The 26983-nt window shown below is 35.3% G+C and overlaps 1 protein-coding gene across 1 annotated transcript in view; it reads right to left on the bottom strand.

The window, feature by feature from the left end:
* Positions 1 to 8923: 8923 nt before the first annotated feature.
* Positions 8924 to 26983, bottom strand: part of mtrr (5-methyltetrahydrofolate-homocysteine methyltransferase reductase) — a 52993-nt gene continuing 34933 nt past the window's right edge. The window contains exons 14-15 of the mRNA XM_056450629.1: positions 15898 to 16083; positions 8924 to 11374 (exon numbers count right to left, since the gene is read on the bottom strand). Coding sequence (XP_056306604.1) covers positions 11230 to 11374; positions 15898 to 16083 — 331 coding nt within the window. The 3' untranslated portion in view covers positions 8924 to 11229. The remainder of the gene's footprint in view (positions 11375 to 15897; positions 16084 to 26983) is intronic.

Raw genomic sequence — 26983 nt, 5'->3', positions numbered from 1 at the left:
TAATGTCTCCCAGTGGTAGCATGTATATTGTAAACAGCAAAGGGCCTAAAACTGATCCTTGAGGCACTCCATACTTTACTGGGCTGAGTATATTGAAATAAAAAAATAAGATTGTTTTTAATTATTGAGTGGCTGTCTAACTAATGACGTAATGTGATTCACTGTGGGATAAAAGGGTGGAGTGAGAGGATTGTGTCACACACTGAGGAAGGCATTGTGGCGAAATGTCTGTTTTATATCACCTGAAGAATGTAAAATAAAAACTATGCAAAGTAATTATTTAATGAGTGCGAATCATGACCTTCTAAATAATATTATTGACAAGATTAACACAGCAAAAAAAGGTTTTAAAAAATGCGAGCGCGCAGTGCAAACTTCATTACTTAATATTTTATTCATATCATAAAGTAACTTGAATATAACTCTACACCCTTTAGTATAAGTGTAGTATAAGGCTCGTGAATATTCTAATTAGCCCCCACCTCCACAAAATCACACCAGTAATGCTTTTGAAAATACTACAGTTAGGGAAGTGGGTGGGCGGGTCAATCTGTGTTTTTTAAAACACCATTGGTTGGGTTTAGGGCAGAGGGTGGGTTGGGGTATCGATAGGTTGGTCAGTCAGTCAGTAAATCAGTCGACAGCGGCCTCTGGTGGATCTACGTGAGAACAGCAGGTGCGAATGGCACTAGCGAGAGAAATTTAAGGTCTGATAAAGAGTACACTGCAGCCGCTGACGAATTCGCAAAAACTGCAAAAAAAAAACGTAGCTCCTGGGACAAATCTGGCGCTCTCCAGAAATGTATTTAGGAGTACATAATCAGAATGAGCCTGGGTGTCTGAAAGTTCTGTAATGATCAATTATGTTCTCCTCAGAGCATCTTTACATCATATCAATTTATTATAGGATTTTTTTTAACATGGATTCTGACAAAAGGAAACAGCTGCTTGTTTTCAAGTGATCAATGGATGTGTATGTGATTCGCTGCTTAACTCAGCACAGCAAAACACACACACACACACTCACCAGTGCAAACACAGATAAATATATATTTGTCAGTATTGTGTTCCTGTGCATACACACCGCCACTGGTGAGAGCATAAGAATTCGCCCTGCGAACGACTTTGGCAATTATTCACCCGGCACTCTCGTGATCCAATATGTTTACATGTTTTCTAATATGATAAATCAGTTAAAAGCCATTTGTTTAGTGAGGCTTTTCAGTTCATGCTTAAGTGCTACTCAAATTTCAACATGCTGTTTATAGAAGATGTTTAACAGCATTGGTCTACATGTTAACTTTACAAACTGGAAAACCCGTCAAAGCAATAATCAACCTCTTCTTTGTCTTGCTTGGGAAGTAATGTGATTGAAGCCAAAGTTTATTGGACTTTGGAAACCTTTCAAGTGATGGAATATAGTACATTCTGATAGGTTGCCGCCGATTATGTCATAGCACATTACCATAAAGTTGATCTGATTTTAACTCTTCTTGACGCCTACACCATCCAAAACATGCTTCACCACTTTTGTAGACACTCGCCACCAGCTCCCATTGACAAAAAAAAAAAAGACTTCCAACTACTATGACAGTCACATCAGTGCCAGTGTGAATGCATGGTAATGGTTTCAATAAAGGGTGTTCTTGATTCTGTTTCAGAGAGCTTGGCAACTGTAGCACCCCCACTGAACTCAGCCTGGCTCTCTACAATGTCAGCCTCATAATGGTAATTGATATCATTAGCCTTTTGGCTTGACTACTTTATCAAACAACTAATGATGAGTTGCTAATGTTACACGGGGTCCACATTCACCATCTCAGAGAGCAGTCTCCTAAGAATCAACATCTTTAGTTTTAAAGTGAGTGGGACATAATGATTGAAAAACCACACATTTTGATGGATCTGCTACATGTTTGTGATGGCAAAAAAATTTTAAGCCATTTTTAGGTACACAGCAGTTTAATGGAGGAAATGCTCAGTAATTGGGTTGGCAAATGAATTTGTTTGTGGTCTGTCTGAATAAAAATGTACAAGGTGAAGTTAATCCACTGGAAAAAAAAAAAAAGTTTTGGTCATCTTTAATGGTATTCAAAGTCTGACCATTTGCTTCTGCGTTTGGAGTGACAGTTCTCCATTGATATCAGTTTGATGGCTTCAGCCACAATATTCTTCACCACAAACCCTTACCATTAGTTTGCTATGAGGGAATGATGCGCAAAAAGAAAGCCCCGCCCCTACTCAATTTTCCGATTCAGTTGGAAGTGCATCAACATACTGAACTAAAATTCTCAGAAACGTCAGGTTCATGTGGACTATAATCATCCTTAAACAAAAATCATCTGCTCAAATCTGTGGTGAATATTGATATTCATATACATTTATCTACCACTGCATACACACAATCATCCTGCTCTTATTCATGTTTACGCACCGACCTTATCACAAGGAGCTGATGAGGCATCTACAGTATATCTACAGTTGAATACAAAATAATTGTAAAAATGTTGTCCTTTTTTTTTTCAAATATTTCCCAAGTGATGTTTAACAGACCAAGGAGTTTTTTCAGAGTATTTTTTCTTCTGGAGAATGCTTGTTTCGTTTAATTTGGCTATAAAAAAAAATTATAATTTAAAAACTGCTATGGTCAATATTATTAGCCCCCTTAAGATTTAATTTTTCAATTGGCTACAGAACAAACCACTGCTATTCATTGAGTTGCTAAATTAACCCAACTTGCCTAGTTAACCTAATTAGTCTTTAAATTGAATTGAATACTACAATCTTGCAAAATAATTAGTAAATTGTTGTGTACTATAACAGCCGATTCGAATGTTTCCACTCGACTGAAAGAGCAATATCAGTGGTTATCAGCTGATAGATACAGGCCAGTAGGGACCTTCTACGCCTACTGGTAGAATCAGAAGGCTGTTATCATCCATCCACATGGTTAATCAGCTACAGATCACAAACGGCTGTGGCCAGAAATTAGCGATAATTATGAATATTATTTATAAAATTTCCCCTTAATTGTGTTTTATTAACGTCTACCCCTACCCCAACTCTAAACCCAACCATCAGAGTAATATAAAAACAAATCTGGATCTGGAGTCTTCTGTTAGTATAGCTGATTAACCATGAGAATTATTTGTATTATTTATTAAATTTCCCATTCATTTCATTTTATTAACGTTTACTCCTACCCCAACCCTAAACCCAACCATCACAGTAATGTAAAAACAGATTTGGATCTGGAGTCTCCTCTATTAGTATAGCTGATTAACCATGTGGATGATTGATAACAGCCTACTGGTAGGCTCAGATGGCCCCTGCTGGCCCATATCTATCAGCTGATAAGCACTGATAACATTCAAAGAGGGTGAAAATAATCAACAAATTAGTTATAAGGTGTTAGTTATTAAAACTTTCATGTTTAAAAATGTGTCGGGGGAAAAATAGTCTCCATCAATCAGTGCTTGGGAAAAATTTTGAATAAAACATTATAATTTCACAGGAGAGATAATAATTTTGTCTACAACTGTATGTGCAAAGACAATATTTATTTATAAAATAAAATAGATCTTAATGTTTTATGTGATGTAAATACTTCAACAAACTGATTAAATACAGATTTTGCTTTTGTGCACTTTAAGGTGATCAAATTAATAACTAAAAACCTTGATTTGAGCCATTTTCTTTGCGTAACTGGTAACTGATCTCTTTTTTGACTTCTTTTTTAATACAAGCACATTTATTGTAATAATTATAGGGTAGCGTATAACTGTGAGAAATCTGTACCTTCTTTTTTGTCAAGGTCTATGGAGATCATCAAGCCCTTTTTTCAGCACTTGGCAGAATTGAAGATGTCATTACCCTTCCCTTTACAGCAGCGATGAAATGTCAAACCTAACCAAATAATTTCCCAGAAATGGTCAACTATCATGGACATGGACATACTGCGCTGAAAGCTGCGGTGGGCTGAAGCAAAGGTTCCTCTAATGATAATCATTACCTCTAGCACACATCTTTCTGCTTCATTTAAGCTATTCTTAACAGGAAGATCTATCATAACCACTAGCACTCTCCGAGTTTGAGGCCTTCGTGATTTATTCAGATTACCATTTCACTTCTATAGACATAAAGGCACCTTGAACCTTTTTAATTAAGAGCGCCTAATTTAGAAGTAAACCCATCATTAATGCAGCACATTCATTACGGGATTCATTTGTGCCTTCGCAGCGCTGTCCTGAGAGTTATTCCCCAGTACACATGCAAATAATACTCGTAAACAAGCAGAGAGGCTCGTGGGAGAGAAAAGAAGAAAATTAAAATAAGACAAAAATCTGATGATTCAATCCCCTTGCTCTTTTGGATTTGTCTGTTTTTCTTAAATGGGTCAGCTAAATCAAACTTCACAGAGATTTGACTTTTACTGTGTTTGAGGAGAAATAGCCATAAATGCTGTTTGCAAAGGGTTTGTCTCAATCAGTTCCCTAGTAAAAGAAATAGGACACAAAAAAAATAATAATTTGTGTTGATCTCTGTTGCTGTCTTTGTCTGAAACAGTGGCATTGCAGGGGGAGAGGGGGGTATCGTCAAAAGCCCCTGATTTTTTGGAACATGTTGCACTTACAAAAAATAGGTTGTATAACATTTATTTTGTTAGCCAAATACTTAAAATTACCACATAAATCATGCGCATTCCATTTAACGCAGCTTTTATGTCGGGTATTTAGATAGTCAGCTGTTCAGCAGTACCTGTTTCCCGCCACTGCGCTGTCTTCATTCATTCATTATTTTGAGGAGCTGTGTGCTTATTTGAAGTTTTACCTCTCTGTAAAACCCATGTACAAAATATGTTACAAATCTTTATGATGCTATTTTTGTTACCCTGACATTAATATAATAAAAAATAGATAATAATAATCAATGTAAAAATAGAAGCTGAACAGTTCTAACTACTGATGAAGCTTAATATTTGTTTTCACAGTATAAAATGTGTGTAGTTTTGGTGAAATAACATAACTGTAATCAACAAATGTGTGTCCTGTTAATGTAATTACATGCAAATTATTCAGAAAAACATCAATTATACTATGATATAGATATCTAGACATATTTATCTAGATATGATATAGCCAGTCACATCTGTTTCTGTAATAGTTAAATCACGGTGAGTTCATGTATCTAGCTTATTATTTTATACTATATTCTAGCATGCTGTCAGTTAGCATCTGATTATAAATCCATTTTATTGTTATGGCTGGAAAAGCACATGTAGACCATTTATTGTTGCAGTTGTGAAATGGTCAGACATAGCCTCTTTATTTTTATTCAGATCTTATTTTCATTCATTCAACTACATCAATAGCTGGATGCCTTCACCCATATTAGGGATTTCCTGGAATGTTCTACGACTTATGTGATGCACACATAACCATATTTTGGAAAAAAAAAAAAAAGAGAAAAAAAATCTCCCTCTAAAGAAATTTAAAGTAAACATTTCTAGCGTATAGATTTTTTTGTACTGTTTTTCATAAAATTTTTATTATATTAAAAATAGCTTATTGAATACCAATATTTTGCAAGGTATTGAATTTAGAAATTTCAGTATCTTGACAACATTACAGCTCAGGTAATCACTCTGTCCAATTGAACATGTTTGTAGCTTGGATTCACATTGGCTAACAACTTACACTATAAAATAAATCATATTTTCAGATTTGAAGACATGCAGAAAATAACATTTGTCAAAAAACAGACACAGCAAGTCAGGAGGAGATATGAGGAGATATGAGGCTCAAGAAGTATGATAAGACTCGTGACAGACTAGTAAATGAGAAGTGAGTTAATTTTTTTTTTTTTATGGCGGAGGGAGGGGACTTCTTTAAGCCCCTTATCCCTTTCAACCCTAGCAACACCCCTGGTGTGCAAGCAAAACACATTTCTAAATGCATTGCTACCTATAGTTTTCAAACGATGACAATCAGACTCTAGACAGACTTAACAACTCAAAATAATGTTAGAAACATGCTAAAAATGTTTTAATATGTTAGAAACAAGTTCATGCTAATAATGTTCTAAACATGCAAGCACAACAATTCATCCAATCATTGTGATACATGGTAATAATAAATTAAAGCTAATTCACTTTAGCAACATGTACAGCAGGGCTGCTCAACCCTGTTGCTGGAGATCTACCTTCCTACAGAGTTCAGCTCCAACCCTGATCAAACACACCTGAACCAATTAAACAGCACTTGATAGATACAAACAGGTGTGTTTGATATGGGTTGGAGCTCAAATTTGCAGGAAGGTATATCTCCAGGAACAGGGTTGAGCACTATAGCAATGCTTTTACCATGTTAAAAAGCCTCTTAACATTGTTATAACATCTTAAAGTATAAATTCATGCTACCAATACTCTTTACCATGTTAAATTTATGCTATCAATATGTTATTTTTTTCAAGCAATGTGCTTAAAATATGCTAAAAACATTATAACATACTTAGAAAGTGTTACAAGTGTTACAACCTAGACATCCAGTCATTCATCTACCTTAGCAGTAGCAAGCAACTAGCCTAGTCCATGCTAACACCATGTTAAATCAAAGACAAAACAATGCAGTGTGTTACAATACCATATACTAGAAATTAAAACTTTTTTAAACATGCTAGTAACATGGTAATGAGTCAAGCTAACAAAGCATCCTAAAATGTTAAACGACATGCTAGCATTGTGTTAAATGCTGTAGCAATGCCAGCAATATTGTTTGTTCATTTAATAATGTGTTAAAATGTTTTTTTGTTTTTGTTCTCTTAATGTGAGGGTAAATTTCAGGCTAGCAATGTGCAAAAACCTCTGAAATTAAGATTGTTAGATCGTGAAAGTACACAAAAAATGACTGTTGCTGCTTGTACCAACTACTTATTTAAAATGAGTTAAAACAAGTTTTTTCGGGACAACTTCATTGTTTTACGTTTAAACCACTTCAATTTGTAAAAAAAAAACAATTTAGTTAACTTTATGGATTTGTGTTGGGACAACATGAAGAAATTGTTTGGAACCCGGCATTTTTTTTACAGCATACTAAAACATAATCTGCTAAATCAATTTTTTTTCTAATTTAGTTGTTTGTATCTCTCTTTATTTTAAGTTTAAGCTTATAGCTTACATTGCTGATTTAAACACTCAGGTTTAAGCTAGTCATGTTGGTTTTTGCCAGTCTTTAAATAGTCTAGAGGAAACAAGCTAAGGCCTTCTACTTCTACCTAAAACTAACAGTTTTTTTAACATTATGATCTTATATTGAAATTAAAATCTAAATCTTTTGTGAATCAGTTTATTGGGTTTGTGTTGAATATTCATTTTGAAACGTTCCTTTATTATTCTTGTCTCACACCAAACTTTGGAATAAATATGCACATATTATGGATCATTTTTTCGAGTCTGACTCAAAAGTGGGGTGACAGTTGAGGGATTACGTACTAAATCAGCATAGCAGAATGAGGGATTATCTCACACTGATAACTGAAGTAATATCCACTGAATATTCAGCTTTAAACAATATTTTTTTTAATTAAAATAGCTTTACATTTTCAAATTAATAATCATCCAGTCTAGTCAGAAGAGCGTCTTTTTTTTCTTCCAATTTACCTTTGCTTTTTCTTTTAAACAAGATTACCATGGTTTTGTTTGCCATCAAACCATCACTCACCACGTCTAGTCAAAGGCAATCTGATTGTCCCCATAAAATTTCAAGTGCTTGTTTTAAATTTTAAGCACCGCACTTATAAATTTATGACCGTCCCAAATCACAGTGCCATCATTACTCACCGCCGTTCAGAAAGAAAGCATGGAAGCCCTATTCCCTCTCTAAGATAACATTTATAATCAGTGTAGGATCCCTAAATTCACAACTAATGCGAGATCCTAAAGGGGCTGTGTTCATAACTTTATAACCTCACGAGGTGGAGGATTCTGCAATTATTCTTCCATGATTATGCTTTCTCATTAGCCCGCTGACCCTCTGGAGTGTTGACGTGAATCACTGCCTTCAAGAGTCCTCGTGCACAATCAGTGTTTACCAGACAGAAATCTCTCAAGTCTGTTCTTTAAGCAATAACACTTGAGACAAAAGTGGTCTGAAATGCATGTAAAGAAAGGTCATAAGGATGATGATTAATGCCACCAAGCAAAGAGGGATTCAGAAAGAAAACTGTAAAGTCACACAAATTTTTGTTTAAGCAAAGTATGATTTCAAAAACACTTGGAAAGGACAGTCTGCGGTCAGCTGGTGGATGTTGCCCAAAATAAAACCATAATAAAATAGTTACCAATAGTTAGACAGCACAGATCAGTTGTTGTTTTTCAGTAGTCATATTCAAAATGTAGAAGATTTCAGACAAATGTTTAACTGAATTAGTTAGCAAAACCTCTATAGAAACACTTTTTGGCCCTACTTTAGTGACTTTCTTTACCAACCATGTATTTAAAAATAATACAACATATCACTTTCATTCTACTCACTAATTATTGTCGTACAGTTTGTTAAAGGGGTGGTCCACTACGATATCATATTTTAAACTTTAGTTGATTTAGTTATGTGTGTGAACATAAACAACATCTCTAAATGTAACATGCTCAAAGTTCAACGCAAAGGGAGACATTGGCTTTAAAGAGTTACCTTAGCAAAGCCTACAGTGAATGAAGTTTGAGGACTAGAAAAAAAAAACATCCAGATTGATGAGATCCTAAACCCTTCAGGTTACACGCAAAAACCCTGCGCAGTTTTAGGGGGCGTGGCCAGATGCGCTGTAATGGTATATCAGAGAAAGTTAAAATGTCATCCAAACGCTGTTACTTCCACAGAGCTTCTTCTGTTTCTGTATTTGGGCTTCCAAAGGACACGACACAAAGAGAGAAGTGCTTACAGTTTTATTTTAATTATGTTCCCAAGAATTTAAAATATATATATAGCTAACATTTGACAAAGGACAGCTTCCAGAATCTCTCCTAACTTAAAGCTGGATTCGGTTAAAAACTCCTCAAAGACAGAGCAGCTCCAACCAGAATAGAAGAACCTGTGGATTGTGAGCCACAACCTGTAAATATTTTTATTTGTTAAAAATCACGGGATGACAACACATTATGTTAACTGACCAATCAGAGCCTCTTGAGGGTGGGTTTTCGGAGGAACTAGAAAATATGACAGTCGTTTTCATGTTAGCTGAATAGCTGTATATACTAAAAGTAAGATATATGAAAAAATTATAAGATGTTTTTTTTTTTTTTTTACAAATGAAGCATGAGCACACATTGCTTTGCACCCCATAAACACAACCAAGCCTTAAAAATACACTCTGGGCCACCCCTTTAAAACGTATCCTCAGAATTTATCCATTAATATATTCATAGGAAACTGAAAAAAAGCACAAATGTCAGGGCAAATCAAAACTTCTCCAAGATTGATTAAACTAACCTAATAGGTTTGTGTTGGGACAACATGAACGTAATATGTGAAAACCAGCATTTTTTTTACAGTGTATTTACAGTTTTTCTAAGTTGCTTTGGTGCATTTCTCACAACACTATTTACATTTGCACAACAGCTAATGCATTTCTCAAAGCAATTAGTCATTTGTGCACATCATAGTAGCAGTTTTTCATTTCTTCCAACAAATCACAAATGCATTTGGTCATGCATCAATTGCTTTCATACAACTCTCTGCTGTTTTATAACATTATCATTTGCTTATGTCATGTCAGTCAAAATTAACTAAACTTGTAAATGCTGACTAGTCATTCCAAATAAAACAAAGAGTCCTCATTTCATTACATAAAAAAATGTTGAACTAGTTGTCAAAATCTGTCAAGCGAATTTTATTAAAAAAAATTTTTCTTTTTTTTTTCCTGAAAATGTCTTCTAAAATGCAAAATTTCATGAATGATTTACAGAACTATGTTTGTTGTAATTTCAGTTCCACTATCTACTGCAATATTGTTTACAGTTGTGCTCAGCTCTACCCAAAGGAAGTTTATGTTTGCTGTAAATAAGGGTGTCTTTTGCACAATGCTGTGAATAAATAAGAATTGCAAAGAGCATATACAGTAAAAATGTAAAACATACATATTCAGTGTCTTGCACTCAGATACCTCACTAAATGCAGTGATGACCAACTTTACTGTAGTTTTCAAATGGCTGCGCAAATAGTATATAGTGCTGTATTTCAGCATTTTCAGGAAGTGTGACCAAAATCGGACTTTTTTTGCATTGAAATAAATGTAGAGTAAACTGTCATAATGAAAACATGACTAAGCCATCTGACTATCCTGTTCATAAACAATGGTGTCAGGACTTTTTATCTTGATGACACTGACACTTTCATTGACATGAATACTTGCTTTTGAGGAATGAGCTATTCATTTTGAGCAAGTGACACGCTTTTGCAGGTTATCAACTAGTTTTTGCAGTTTGTACTAATTGTTTAGAGAAATGCATTAACTGTTGTGCAAATGTAAATAGTGTTCTGAGAAATGCACCAAAGCGACTGAGAAAAACTGCAATTACAGTTACTGGGGTATTGTCAATGTCCGAAAGTATTACCTTTATTTTTTTCACAAGTTTAAGACTCACTATGTATCTTCATATTGATATAATTTCTGCTTATACCCAGGATACATTTCAAACCTAAAAAAGCAAAAATGTTTCTGGGAAGAAAATGAATAATGCTAAAGTATCCTCTGTAATCTTAAAAAAAAAACAATAGTTAGAGCTGGAGAACCCAGAAATGCTACAGATGATCCTGGATTTGGCAGCTTTTGACAGTTTTCTCATCCAGTCTGTCATGTTTTGGTTTCTCATGTCTAGCATCCTCCTGGCTGCGGAGTCTGATGCATTATGCATATTTTACCTCAGCTGCATCTAAACTCTACAGAAACGGTCTTCAAAGAATAAAACAGTCATGCAGAGCTCCACTTTAATAATTGCATAAAAGGCACAGTTAAATCATTTCCACCAAACATATCTAATCCGACCATATCTAACTGTAGCCTCAGATAATTCTCTAAATACTTGAAAAGAAGAGAGAAAACACATTGAAAAGCAGGTTGTTAATGAGCCTGACTATCACTAAATGCCACCTGTGGCGCAGATGTGAGCAAAAAAGTAGCTTGCACATCTGTCTGTGAATGTGATGCTGTTTGTTCGTGTAATTTATGTGTGCTTTCTCAACTCCAGATGTCCTGTAGATACCGCTTGTCCTCGCGAACTCCTGCTACTATCTTCATTGCATCCAGTTTATCAAGCTGAAGTTCATTTCCAATGATCTCCAGTAAAGTGTCATTCACGTCCTTGGCCATGTTCTTAGCATCCCTGTAAAATCGTAAGATATGTTTCATTTCTGGTGAATAAAATGTGGCAGAGAAACAGAACAAAAGCCCCTTTCACACAGTAATACCACTGCATCTCAGTAAAATGACCATAAAAACATTACTGGTACATTTTTTTTAAATTCCACTCTTCACAAAGGCAAGGACATTCCTTAATGTTTCTGGAAAGCACTACTTACACATCCTTTCCAAAATAATAGTAAATTCTGACATTGTTATATAAAAAACTAGCTTTAATTTGCTGTGTTTGTATTTGTAAACAAGTAGGGTTTTTTTTTTTTTTTGGTATGTTGAAGATTTAATTTTTATTTTAAACATTCACACTCCTGCAGCTGCTTTTGTCTCAGAAATGTACCAAAATACTAAACTATATTCGAAGAAAAATGTTGTCGCTAGCATCCGAAGGCAGAAGCGCTACTGGTAGCTAAAAACAGCTATGTTTAGACTAGTGGTGGGCCGTTATCGGAGTTAACCTGAGACTCTTATACCGCGATAAAAAAAAAAATATCGCCGTTAATCTATTCTCAAAGTTGGGTTGGGAGCTGGGTCTATTCTGCGCACGCTTTGATGACTTTTACCTTGATATTTTAGCACGGATGTATACCTGACCGGTGAGCCGTCTGACAAAAAAGTGCCCTTCTGAATCAAATCAGCAGGATGCCTGACTTCATTTTAACCCATGATGCAGTTTCACTTTAACCCATGAACATTTTATTCCGTCATGACAAACTGGGGTATTAGATGCAAATAAACAGCAAGGACTGTTGAGAGTGTATAGAATGTAAAAACACTCGCCAAATGGAAGGAAACAAAACTTCCGCATTTTGCGATGTGTGTGTGTGTGCGTTCCTTTACTGACAGCCGCCTGTGTAGATCTTGTCGGAAAATATGGCGAAAAGTCCTACATGACGGTAATAGTTTGACTGCTGTGTTTACTTCAGTAATGCCACTAATATATGCATACTCCACATGTCTTAATTCCATTTCTGTTTAGTTCAGTTATGACTTTAGTCGCATTAAGGTAATCAAAAATCTCTGTTTACATGGTAGACTCTTAATCAGAGTATTCCTATTAAAGTATTGTTACCCATGTAAACATACTCAATGTTTGACCCACCGTCAGGGCTCTGTGAACTTGGCATTGAGAAGCAGCATTTTCTGTATGTACGTATATCAAAAGCAAGTATGAAATCGCTGTTTGGAGCTTATGTAGGCCTACAGTTCAAAATTCATGTTTAACTGAATAAACAGTTAGTAAACACATGTACATCTTATTAAACAATTTATTTTCATCACAAATTATCATGGTAGAACAGTTTCTCAAGCAGTTTGTGATGCATTTTGGAAACAGGAGATGAGCCCCTGGTCTAATCCGCCACCTGACTTGAGAAACCTGTTCTCAAAGATTTATTATTTGGGTAGCACACATATTCTGAATGCCTTCAGCAGAATTCAAATGAGCCATTTTAATCTAGATTAATTTCAAAATTAATCTATATTAAAAAAATTTATCTATGCCCACCTATAGTTTAGACACTTGACTACACAGAGATTTGAGCGATGAATATGGGCAGTTCTGTGGAAATAATAATAATAATAATAATAATAATAATAATAATAATTTATTCTTATATAGCGACTTTAAAACTTAATTCTCAAAGTACTTTACACAAAAAAGACAGATATAAAACAATTTAGAATAACAGTAATAATGAATCATTCCGGCTAAAACATTCACAATTGCTAAAACATTCAAAATTGGTAAAACATTTAAATATCTAAAAACATGAACCAAAGATGCACACCTCATGAATAGGCGAGTGTAAAGTAGTGAGTTTTCAAGGATGATTCAAACAATTTAAAAGATTCAGCGTGTCTAATTTCATAGGGGAGCCTCAGAGGTAGAGATGCGAAAGCCTGGTCACCCATAGAACGCAGACGAGTGGAGGGGACTGTTAAAAGACCAGTCAGAGGAACGGAGGTCACGTGAAGGGGAATACCAAGTTAAGAATTCAGACAGATAGTGTGGATTCAGACAGATAGGGCCTTGTATGTAAGCATGAGGATTTTAAAAGCAATACGAAATCTGACTGGTAGCCAATGGAGAGTTTCTAAAACAGGAGTAATGTGTTCTCTGATTTTAGTCCCTGTCAGAATTCTGGCCGCTGAGTTTTGGACATATTGTAGTTTATTGATGTTACTTTTGGAAACACTTCACAGTGGTCAGCACATGGGCGTCAAAAGTTAGATTTTTGTCAAATATTAGCCCTAAGTTCTTTAGTTTAGCCTGGACCTCCACCGCCAAGCCATCTAGGTTAATGTTAAGAGGTTTAGTTTTACTTAGTTGGTTGAAAGAACCAATCAACATAACCTCTGTCTTGTTCATGTTCAGTCACAGAAAATTTTGGGACATCCATTTTTTATCTCTAAATTTCAGTGTTCCAAACGTGTAACAGCTGAAAGATTACCAGGTTTGGTGTGAATGTATATCTAAGTGTCATCAGCGTAAAGGTGGTACTTTAAACCTAGGAATCCCAGAAGATGACCAAGAGGTGAAATGTACATGGAAAAAGAGTAGGGGGCTTAAAATTGGTACTTGGGGTACACCGAATTTGACTGGGCCGGTGTTAGATTTAAGCCCTCCCATGGAGACAAACTGAGAGCAGTTAGAGAGGACTGACTTAAACCACTTAAGAGCGGTGTTCGTGATACCAAACACTGTTTTCATTCGTGAAAGTAATATGGAGTGATCCAAAGGCTGCGCTAAGATCAAGCAGCCAGTGTCTGCAGCAAGAAGCAGATAATTTGTGACCTTCACTAAGGCTGTTTCAGTACTATGGAATTTTCAAAAGCCTGATTGGGGAGGCTCAAACAGATTATTAATTGTGAGGTCTGTGTGCAGTTGAGATGCCGCAATTCTTTCAAGAATTTTTGCTAAAAACGGAAGGAAAAGTATTGAAAAAAGTATTGTGAACAACTCTGATGAAGAGATGTGCACGGGACACTTTCCCATGTCAAGAGGTATGCTGTGAGACACTCTTTGAAACGAAAGAGTACTGATGCTGTACCAAAATTTGACCTGACTTCACATGCACATCACACAACTGAAAGCAGCACTTGCAGTTGAACACATCGGTTTATCACAAGCATTTTAACCATAATTTTTTTTCCCCAGATTGCAATAAGAAAAGTTGTCTGATTAAAAAGCAGCAGCTAAATGTGCCTGGACAATAGAATCAAAGGCTTTTATTTTCAAAAATGATGTGAATGCGTCATTTATTACGTTTACATGGACATCAGTAAATCGAATTATTTGCCTTAATTTGAATAAGACAATAATATGATTAAGATGTTTACATGAGTTGCTTTTTAAATGTTCCTTTCCATGATCCCATTTTACATGTTATAGCACATAATTCGACTAACATCATTGTGTCACCACGCTATCCACATTTCCTCCGGAATTTCATGTATTTTCGGGTGTTTTATTTTTAATTTGTCAACTTTACAGTTTGGCACTTTCACTTTCATTTAGGAACATTTCACGCATGTCCCCCTGTGACAAATGAGATATTGGATATGAGTATAAGTGTGGTTTATTTATAAACTAATTTCGAGAGGATCACGTGCTTATGATCAACACGGCTGGCTCCTCATTAGCTCCGTAATCTGACCCATTAGATGATTACGGAAGCATTATAAATAACCAGAGTTTTTCACTCCAGCTATCTTCGTCTTGAAGCTCCCCCCCCCCTCAAGCTCTATGAGGAGTGTCATTCATGTCTTTTCAAGTGCACTATAAGACAATCCCCTGTGATATCATGTCATTTTGTTTTTGACTGTCAGCATGTAGGCTTATGTCATTATAATAATATTTATACAATATAATTATAATTAAATTTATACATGATCAAACTAGTGTGCAACTTAAGCAAAACTAATACTGAAATTGTTTTAAATCTGGTTTTGTAGTTTGGGCCCAAATAAATATTTGTTGCATTATATTAATCGTTTAAGTTCATTTGATTGACTATATAAAACCTTTAAGCTATGCTTTGAGTTAAACATTTAAATTTGTCAAGTGTTTCTGATACATTGCTTTTATTATTTAACTTTATTTTGTTAATCCACATTAAATGTGTGCATCAGCAGGGAGTTTTTGTTATTCGTTATTAAATATAGGCTCCTTCAAAACACACAGGCACACACAAAATGGACTTCCAGTGTGGATTTTAATTTTATTATAATAATAAATTTGTCAACTCTTGTTATTTCCTATATATGGCTTTTTTTAGTAAACATTTTCAAGGGCGTGCACAGATGGGTAGCATTTTGATTGTATGTAGTGGGTCGCTGATTTTTGTCCCAGTCCAGCCCTGGTGTTATTCAATAGTTTTAGGACAACTTTGATGAAAGCTAATGATCTATTTCAAATGTTGACTACTGTATACGTGAAAGGGGCTAATGAATGTTAAACAAAGCCTAAAATGGTGTTTTTGTACCCACCCACAGACATAAAGGCAGCCTTTTTCTTTCAGTAGAATTCTGGCAACATTTTTAGCATGGAGGATCAGGTTATGCTGGACATATGTTGGTCTGTTAACGGTTTCCACAGCATCGGGCTCATCTCTGGAGAAGCACACGATCAGATGGCTCAGGGTCCCATTATGCACAAATCTCTCCAGCTCCTCTCTGGAAATAAAACAGTAGATGCTCTTATTACAATGTTTCATTGCTATTTCATCAGTCTGTGGTTGTTTTTTGCAGTGGTTAAACTAAACTTGCGCATTAAAAAATACGAATGGTACAAATGGCAAATTAGATTCTCTGAGATTTCGCAGTAGTGAAGTAACAACAATTGAGCTCATTAGTGTTGCATTTGAAACTCAGATTTTCGTCTCCCTCATCCATCTGGCAAGGAGTTTATAAAACCTCAAGGCTATTGGTTTAAATTGCTTCTGTAGCAGCTTTTATTTTCTAGCTCCTCACACAAGTTTGGCTGCTTTTTCAACAAAAAAGAGAGATGGAAGAATGTGATGTTAACAGACAGGGTCAAGCTCAAGGATTGAGACCCTTTTCTATATTGATTGCTCTGCTTGCCTCGTCTCCTAAACGGTCCGCTTGCCAAAAAGCCAGACAATATCACGTTTATAACTGTCTAATAGGAATGACTTATTCCAAACTACATATTTTGTCATTATCTACTACACTCAAGTCTTTGAGTTTTGAAAACCAAAGAAGGATGTCTGTACTTGTCACTCTTTTTCAAGCAATTACAATAATTGGGGCCTTTAAAGGCATAGCTAACCTAAAATAATTCAACTTTGCTGTTGAACTACTCACTTTCAGGTCATGCAAGATATAGGTACATTTTTTCCTACATTACAAAAATAAAGAAGATTTTTATAGTTAAAACTGGTCCTTGACAAAACCTTACAAAACCAAGACACTTGCTTCTTGCACTTAGAGTCAAAAAATCATATTTAGGCAAAACAAAATTAATGCCTATATCTTCCAAAGACACACCGAGGTCTAGTGAAGCAAAAACAGTCTGTGCAAGAAACTCATTATTTACAGCATGATTCCCTTTAATATCAACAACCTTGTAAAATGAGAACAACTAGGCCTGTCACAATAATAAATATATCAACTTATCGCACAATACATGGACATGACCTCAATCATTTTTGGTGATGCAATATATATCGCTCATTCATAAAAAAACATTCTAGCAAAATTTTAATTTATTGCACAACCTCTCTATCTCTATTGGAGGAGTCTATCTCTATCTCTAGTGGAGGAGTATGGTTAAAAACACTGTAGTATCTACTATATATTACTATAGTATATTTTCATGCCTGACAACAGAAAACAGATACTGCAGTCTCTGTTACTTTTTACCTTGCACTTTTTTGTTAACATTTATTATTATTTATTTGTTTAGGATTAGACATTTTTACATTCTGATTTAAATGCCTAATTAATAAATTGTTAAAATGACACTAATTAAATGAAATATTCTTAAGAATAAAATATTGTGTTCTTTGGAAGGGTGTACTTGCATTGTGATGAAATTATATTGTCATTCTTTCATTATATAATGAGTGGCATAAAATAGTTATAAAATGGTAATAATTTTGTTTATCGCAATATATTTCGGTGCGATATATTGTACAACAAAAAATAGATATCATGACAGGCCTGAGCTCAAATCTTATTTACAATAAAAATAGGGTGTGTGTACTTTGCAGAAAAATCGTACGTGTGCTTATCCCAGATACTCCAACCTATATTTAATAAAGTAACATTAGATTTGTATATGCATTATTAATCGAAAAGCTAGCCTTTTCTCCGATTTTCATAGTTATGCAACATATTTTGTATATATTATTAAGCAAATTTCTGATGAGAATGGGTTCAAGACTAAAGCCAGTGATTAGTTGCTAATCAATGTTCAATTTTTTGCACACATCAATCATGTCACTTCAAAAGTCCTCAATGTATCATCAGGAGCCTTGGTTATTATATTTTGTTTGTATATGTTTAGGTTAGGGCTCTCAATGTAACAAATAAATTGCAAATATTTTAAATTTAAATTTTATTGAAAATATTTTAGTTGGACACTACCCCACCTGCCCTTAAAGTGGAGTCATGGCTGTCAGAGGGTGAATATATAATTACAGCATTTTCATTTCCATGCAGGCTAAATCAAACAATTGCTTAATACAACTATTCAGGCATCTACTGTATTATTTTCACCTCAGCTACAGAGAACAACAGAATGATGAGCAAATATAATGTGGATGAAATAGATGTCTGGACATCAAAAAAAACGACAATGTTACTGAACAAATTGTGTTTTTTGTTTAAAGTTTTTTTATTTACTATTGTCATAAGGATTAATATCTATCTTCACTAATGCTGTAAACTATATAGGGAGTCCTATTATTTGCACATAGTTATAATATTACAATATTGGTGGTTTTAGTTTAAATGGCACCCTGGGTGAACCACCCCAAATACACCCAGCGCCCCATTCCCTGAGAATTAAAGAAGCTATGTGGTTGACTTTATAAACATTTTAAATATTTAAATATATATTTAAATATGTAAATTTAAAATGTATAAATACATTTAAATATATTTATTTATTTTCAATAAATATAACAATTTATTCATTCATGCATTTATTTTCTTTTCGGCTTAGTCCCTTTATTAATCAGGAGTCGCCACAGCGCAATGAACCGCCAACTTATCCATGTTTTACACAGTGGATGCCCTTCCAGCTCCAACCAGTCACTGGGAAACATCCATACACACTCATTCACACACATACACTACAAACGTTTTAGCTAACCCAATTCCCCTATATCGCATGTGTTTGGACTTGTGGGGGAAACCAGAGCACCCGGAGAAAACCCACGTGAACACGCGGAGAACATGCAAACTCCACACAGAAACGCCAATTTACCCAGCCAGGACTCGAACCAGCGACCTTATTGCTATGAGGCGATCGTGCTACCCACTGAGCAACTAAATTATTGTGATTATTATACAATTATTATTCTAAATAAATAACAGAAATCAATCCTTTAGTTTGCACATACAGAATAACAAGGTTTTTGACCGTGCAAAAGATGTGATTAACCCCTAACATCTTTATTCTGGGATTACCACCCTAAATAAAATTACCACCCTGGGCGATCGACTATATTGCCCATGCCTAAATCCGCCAATGTTACAGGCTATAATAAACAACAGTTAATTATAGTTAATCAATTCAGATACAAACAAATAAACTAAGTGTAAAACTTTTTGCTCTAATGTCTAAATTTGATGATTATTTATTCAAAATAATTATTATAATGTGGTTATGACTTTTTTTCTTGCAACAGAAGCTATTTGGTACAAATGTGTATACTTTTCTAATGTAATCTAATCTAATAGAGACATTATATTATATTATATTATATTATATTATATTATATTATATTATATTATATTATATTATATTATATTATATTATATTATATTATATTATAATCACTGAAAAAATAATATACTGAAAAATCTTATTAACAGCCAGGTCTATTTATTTTATTTAAGGAGTCCATCTGAAAGCCACATCCATCTTAACTAGTCCAGGAAAGCTGACTTTCTGGTCACAAATATTGAATGTTTACAAAGAAAACAGACTTTTCTAGAGTCTAATCCGCCGCTCGCTCTTGACATGTAATCCAAATCCATAAAAACAAAGAGGTTGTGTGGTGGCGAGGGTCTAAGTTGAGTGTTCTTTGTTTCAACAACACTGATTGAGGCTGATTTCACCCCTTTAACACTCATAAGTATCATGTTTGATTAGAAGTGATTGCAGATGCCTTGTTTTCCTTAGCAGGCTGCCTGATAGTTAGATTTTTCAATTTCAGGGAGTGTAGAGGGTTTTCAGGCCAGGTTCAGTCATTTTCTCATCTCAAATGCCACTGGCACTTTCTACTTTGCTCATTAAAGCATAGCAGACAATGAGGGTTTTACACAGCACAACTCAAAGCACATTGCATTGATCCGCTTAATCAATGCAGAGGAAAAAAGATGATAAATGGGTCACACTTTACAATGAAGTTCAATTAGTTAATTTATACACACATGAACAATACTTGTACGACATTTATTAATCTTATAATTTATTAATGCATTAGTAAAATCTAATTCTGCTTGTTAACATTAATGTGCTATGAGATATGGACTAAATACAGGACTATTTTTATTAAGTAACTACTGAAGATGGATAAATACTATAATAAAATCTATTGTATGTCGTATCATATGTTGGTTTTTATTAGAAAAATATCAACGAACATTAAAGCTGCATTTGAAACTGAATTTGAGCAAGTATAAAAGTGTTTAAAGTGGATTGAATATAAATTTAAATATATAATTTATACATTAAAATTATTATGTTTTGATGTAAAATCTTCATAATTTTTTTTATTGTTGTTTTATAATTGGAGTGGTACTGGTAGGTTTTCACAGGAAATATGTGCAGGCCACTGTTCATCTTTGCATCATTACGCCACATGGGAGTTCTCTTTTACAATGGTGGAATGCAAAAGAAAATGACTCCTAAGGAATTTTTATTTGCTTTTTTGGTAAAAAGAGCAAGTTCATTATATAACATTTGAATGCTATATTAGAGATTATGCTGAACAGTTATTGAAATCAAAATGCTATGCTAATATACATTAAATTTAAGGAGTGTGATAATGCTGATGTTGTTAAGGCTAAAAGTCTTTGCACAGTGAAGTCTGAAATCTTTGTAATCTTTCATATTTTTTCTTATTCATATCCAGGGCTTGACATTAACTTTTTTGATCACCAGCCACTGTGGCTAGTAGTTTTCCAACATTACTAGCCACTTGCCACTTTCACTAGCCACAATTTTTGTTGTTGGAAAAATATATTTTACATGCAGAAAATTTGACTTTGGCATGCTAAAATTACTTGATTTAGATTATATTTCAACATATCAACATATCTCCGCATTCATTTCATTTTTTGTGTTGTGTATGAGCTTGCAATTCGATTTTTTTTATTTCACATGACTTTTGAGGGCTCAACACTAAAGATTTATTTTCTCAAATTTTTCCATTTTTTCTCTGACCACACCAAAAATAAATAATTATTTCTTAGCCACAATTTTTAAATAATGTGTCAAAAGAAGCAAAAAATAGCTGCATACATGCACTTTTTATTCAACTTTTTTTCTTAAAAAACAAACAAATTACATTTAAAAAAAAATTATTGCCATGTATCTAAAAATATGGCTAGGTCTCTCAGATCACCAGTTAACTAGCATAAATGGGGAGTTAATCTCCCATTAAAGCAGATATTGAAAAAAATGATAATTAAACCATTAACAAAAATAACTAAGCAAAAGAAAGAAGTTGAAAAACATACCGTGTGATAATGAACATATGATCGTGTGCATATGGTTAGGCCAATTAATAATCTGTTCAAAGAATGGTTAAAGAGCCCATATTATGGGTTTTTGAAAATGCCCTTCCATGTAGTGTGTAACACAGCTCTAAGTGAAGTGAAATATCCAGCTAAGGCTTAAATCTGTAAGTGTACAGTGTTTAAAACTATTGATTCATCTATAAAAGAGTCGACTCATAGTGCTTCAAACGAGTCGTCTTGATAACGAGTCATTAGGTGTTTCGTGATGACGCAGCTACGAAACACAAGTAGTTGGGCGCGCAAACCCGGGAGATTTGAAACCTGCAGCCCCGCCCACTAACAGAAAAAAAAGTCTCACACACACACACACAGACAGACACCGGTCGAATGAAGTCACGCTGTGCAGATGGATATTATTGAGTCTAATTAAAGAGGAAACCTCAGCATTATAGTCCAGCCTTGAGCAGTTTTGAGTGCTTCTGAAAACGATAGCCTTTCAAAGAAGACTTCATCAGTTTGTTAAAGGAAGGATCAGTAAAGACTGTCTGAACATGGATCAGTGCATCATGAATCAGTTTCTACCCCCATTTCACCAGTGTAAGTACGTGCGATTAAAATTATTGCCTCGTTTACTCTACCTTGCAAATTCTGTATTTAGTTGTGTTTTGTTACTTGTAACCGCGTGTGCTGTATCAGGTTAACTCTTTATATTCTCATATCGCGTGTAAAGGCACGTTGAAAACGCGACGCGTGACGCTTTGATTACGGATCGTCAGCTGTTTACACACATGCAACGGTCAAGTAATGTGTGTGTTTGTGTGTCTCCTCGTGTGTGTAACGCACGGGTATTCGCGGATATAACTGAGCGCCGCGCCGCCTCAATTCAGCCGCTCCTCTATGGACGCGCCGGCCCTGTGTGTGTGTGTGTGTGTGTGTGTGTAACGCACGGGTATTCGCGGATATAACTGAGCGCAGCGCCGCCTCAATTCAGCTGCTCCTCTATGGACGCGCCGGCCCTGTGTGTGTGTGTGTAACGCACGGGTATTCGCGGATATAACTGAGCGCCGTGCCGCCTCAATTCAGCCGTTCCTCTATGGACGCGCCGGCCCTGTGTGTGTGTAACGCACGGGTATTCGCAGATATAACTGAGCGCCGCGCCCTCTCTATTCAGCCGCTCCTCTATGGACGCGCAGGCCCTGTGTGTGTGTGCGTGTGTGTGTGTGTGTGAAAAGAGCAAAAAGACTGTGACTAGGAGGCTAGGAGATCTCCTCGAGACTTTTTGCTCAATAAAATAGTTAGTCGTCAGTATTTCCTAGTCCATCGTCTGTGTTTACATTCACCCACTGGCAGCCAAAATCCACTATAAAGCGTGTATGCACTGTGACTACTTTTATATTGTAGATTAGCAGCTGGGCATTTCACTCTGTCTCGCGCTGAAGCCTGTCAGTGTCATCGACCAATCGCAGCAGGCTGTCATCGGTCCAATCAGCGCAGATTAGCTTCGGGCTGAGGAAGGGTTTGGGAACAAATGAATCGCTGAACGATTCATATGGGAGTCGCTGGGATAATTAGGTAAAAATAAATGCAGATTATAAGACCATGAAAGTGTTGTTTGACCTTGCATGCATATTAGACTGTTGTTGGAGACCCTTACAATCTAAATATGACCCTATTTCATGTATAATATGGGCTCTTTAAAGCAAAAGTGGCAATTGCTGTTGGTTGCAGAAAGACATTTTAAAAAACATCCGGAGCTATTGGAAGCAGCAGGGCTGTGGGTGGATGAGCATTGCTTTTTGTCCAGTCTATTTCAAAAAGAACCAATCGCTCCAGTTGCATTTCCAGGCATGGCTGTTTCGCGCCGGCAAACAGGAGTGATCATTCTCTCATTCGGTATTCACTTTTCTTTCTTCTGTATTTTATTTTGCTGCGCGAACACTATTTTTGTCGACCATGCTGGTTCTTTATTCTAAGATCACATTTGCATGCATATTGGGTCATCCTTATTGTTGAACCCTGCTTTTGAGAAAATTATCATTTAAAAATTATTTTTAACCTGCCAAAGTGGCTAGTGGGAGTGGCTGTCTAACCCACCACAGCTGAAATCTACCCGCATTTGGCACGTTGATGTGTTAATGTCAAGCCCTTATCATATCATAAAAAATAGCACAGTAATCTGGGTCCAGAGTATATTAATTTATCTATTATGGGAAAAATAAATTCTCCTCCCTCTTCATCAAGAAATGAAATTGAAAGATGGAATATTGTGTCTACCCAGACCACTGCATGGAGATGAAGGAGAGTTGCAGGGAATTATCGTGAAATTCAAAGATTATTGCAGGAAATCAGTGCCATTTTGATACTTTGCTAACGAATTAATACTGATCAGAAACTAGCAGAATGTCAAAAGTATGGCAGACACACACACACACCATACAACAGCATGGGAATAGTGTGCACCAGGCAATGAAACCAGCATACAGGACCTGTTTACAACCATTCCCCACATTCTGTCCTTAAATTCTACATTTCGTTTCTGGATTTTGGCTTTCGATTGTATGGTGGCTATGAATTGTCAAAACCACGCTCAAAACATTTTCTACAGGTTCAAAAAAATGAAAGGAAAAAAATTTATACCAGATCAGTTTTTTTTATGATGGACAATGGGCCTTTGAAAGGGCCCTGCTTCTGAAAAGGGACCTGGTTCCAAGTGTGTAAATGTATGACAACATGAGGTTGAATGAAATTTTTAGCATGCAAAAATTTCATATAAAATTTTTTTAGTTTTTGCAATGAATTGAACAATTTCAGAACTAAAAGGTAACAATAATTTGAACAGCTTGGAACAATATAAGCTAATTGGCAATTTAATTGCCACTGGTACATAGTGCGATTTATTGTAAACATTTTTTCCCCCAAAGCTGGCCATGAAGGTCACAGAAGACATCGTGCTTGGTCAGATGACATTCTCTGGTGAAAATTCTTATTTGGTTTAAATTGTTAAGTAAAGTATCCACACCGGTGCTGTGACTGGCAGTCACCCATAATCAGCAAATCAGATGTGCCAATGGTCAGCCCATTTAAAGTGGGTACTTCTGAAAATAGCTGCAATTGCATGTTTCAAACAGAATTGGCAACACCTAGGCAAAACTTACAGACGGCAGCTTTAACTAATGTAATGAAAAGTGTTGGAACTAAAATGTAATGTAAAGTGTTACTGATCAATGATTGGGGACAGACACGAATAACAATTCTACACAGAATCTATTGGTGTCTGTGCCTAATAAAGGCAAAGACCGATAGATAGATACAAATGGCATGTCAGGACCTTGAGTCTGAATCTTGATTTTATTAGCCCCTATGTCAAGCAGAGGCAAGCATTGATACAACACTGTGTGCCGCCCCTCAGTCGCTACACACACTCAGTGCTCACCAATCCAGGCACCAGTGTCATTACTCAGGACCTTGCGTTTGAGTTATGACTGTGTGCCTATGGGACAGCCAGACCCCAATCATCTTATATAATGCGTCGTATCATATGCCCCATACTCTCAGAGGGAGCACTTTAATTTCATTGCTTTCCCAATCATTACTCTCAAGGACAGTGCAACAAGAGCCTCTGGCTGATAGCAACCAAAAGAAGACGCCAAGAGCCTGCGTAAAGCTGGCAGATCTGGAGAAAAAATGCTCTCAGGTTATGGAGATAACGTATGATCAGGTTTCAAAGGGGACACGGTGGAGTAATAGTGCTGAGAGTCTGTCTGCACTGCAAAAAGTCATTTCCTAAATCAGTCTTTTTGTCTTGTTTTCAGTGCTTGAAACAACTGAATGGTTTGGGATGTTAAATTGCACTAGATAATGACGCGATTTAGTGAATATTTCAAAATGGGCATTATTTTATTAAGTCTAACCAATGTATTTTGAGCATACATCTAATTAAAGTAATGGTAATGGGATACAAACAATACAAGATTAATTTTTATGTTACGTATAAACAGTGCTCAGCATATATAAGTACACCCCTCACAAACCTATCTTTTAAATTCATATTTTTAATAGGAAGCTATACAATATTAGCAGGGCTTGAGATTAACACCAGCCAACCCACTAAATGCGGGTAGATTTCAGCTGTGGTGGGTTAGACAGCTGCTCTTACTAGCCACTTTGGCTGGTTGAAAATAATTATTAAATTGCCAGTGCTGGATAGTCACTAAAGATTAGAATTATAATTTATGATCATTTGTCAATATGCGTGCAAATGTGATCTCAGAATCGTGAAGCAGCACGACTAACTGTTAAAATAACTGTTCGCGCTCAAGCAAAAGGCAGCAGGTGACTAGCGAGTGAAGGGTGATCACGTGCATGGTGAGACAGAGGCGTGCTGCCGTTACCTTGCACGAAGCAACTGTGGAAACACAACTGGTTGGATTGGTTCTATTTGAAATAGACTGGACAATAAGCAATGCTTGTGCACCTACAGTCCTGCTGCTTTCAAGAGCTCCCGATTTATAAGCAACAGCGGTTGCCGCTTTCACTTTAACCATTCTTTAAACAGATTATTAATGGTTTTAACATTAACTGTGATCATGCACCTGATCATCTTTTCATTATCGCACACAGTATTTTCCACCTGCTTTCTTGCTTATTTATTTAATTATCATCCATTGCAATTGCTTTAAAAAGGAGATTAACTATCCATTTAAGTATAGTTAACTGGTGATCTGGCACCTTTAGCCTGAACAGAAAACACTGCATGGTTTTATGACAAATTTTTTTAAAATGTTTTTAAAGAACATTTTTGTTGAATAAAAAGTGTATTTATGCAGCTATATTTAGCTTGCTTCGACACATTTTTTACATTTAATTTAAAATAAGCCCTAAAAAGTCATGTGAAATAAAACTAATTATAATGTGACACTATGAAACTCATTTGCAAGGTTATTCACAACACACAAAAAACTTAATAAAGCCATGGGACATAAAATGGGAAAAATTGTAAAAATTTAAATCAAGTAATTTTAGCATGTCAAATTCAAATTAATACATATCAAATATATTTTCCCAACAACAAAATTGTGGCTAGTAAAAATGACGAGTAGCTAGTAACGTTGGAAAACTACTAACCACAATGCCTGGTGATCAAAAAGCCCTGAATATTATATTTTTTGCATGTACATTAGATTAGTCAGTATTGAAGCCAAATCTGGAGCTTATCTAACAAAATAACTTACGATAACGGTCTAAAAACTAGTACACTTAAATTTATGTTATAGAAAATATATTAAATCCAAATTTAAAAAAAAAGAGACAAATCAAAAGAGGCAAAAAAATTTCTAAATTTAGGTGAAATTTTGTAGGTTATACTTTTTTTTGCAATATTTTCCTTGAATTTAATTGTATTATCTTTCAATTTCTAAATATGTTTGGTGACAAAAATATTATTTTAATAATCTGTTTAATCTTAATCTGTTTTGTTTAAATACACCAAAATACATTGCCTAAATTTACTGAGAAATGGATAAATATAATAATTTTCAAAATGGTACTCAATTATGCTCAATTATTCTGAGCACTATAATTAATGCTAATAAACATAAGGTTTATTCTAAAAATTACAGTTGATAATGAGGTTATTCAA

Source organism: Danio aesculapii, chromosome 24 (assembly GCF_903798145.1).
Source record: "Danio aesculapii chromosome 24, fDanAes4.1, whole genome shotgun sequence".
Taxonomy (NCBI): domain Eukaryota; kingdom Metazoa; phylum Chordata; class Actinopteri; order Cypriniformes; family Danionidae; genus Danio; species Danio aesculapii.
This window is presented reverse-complemented; position numbering and strand designations above follow the sequence as displayed.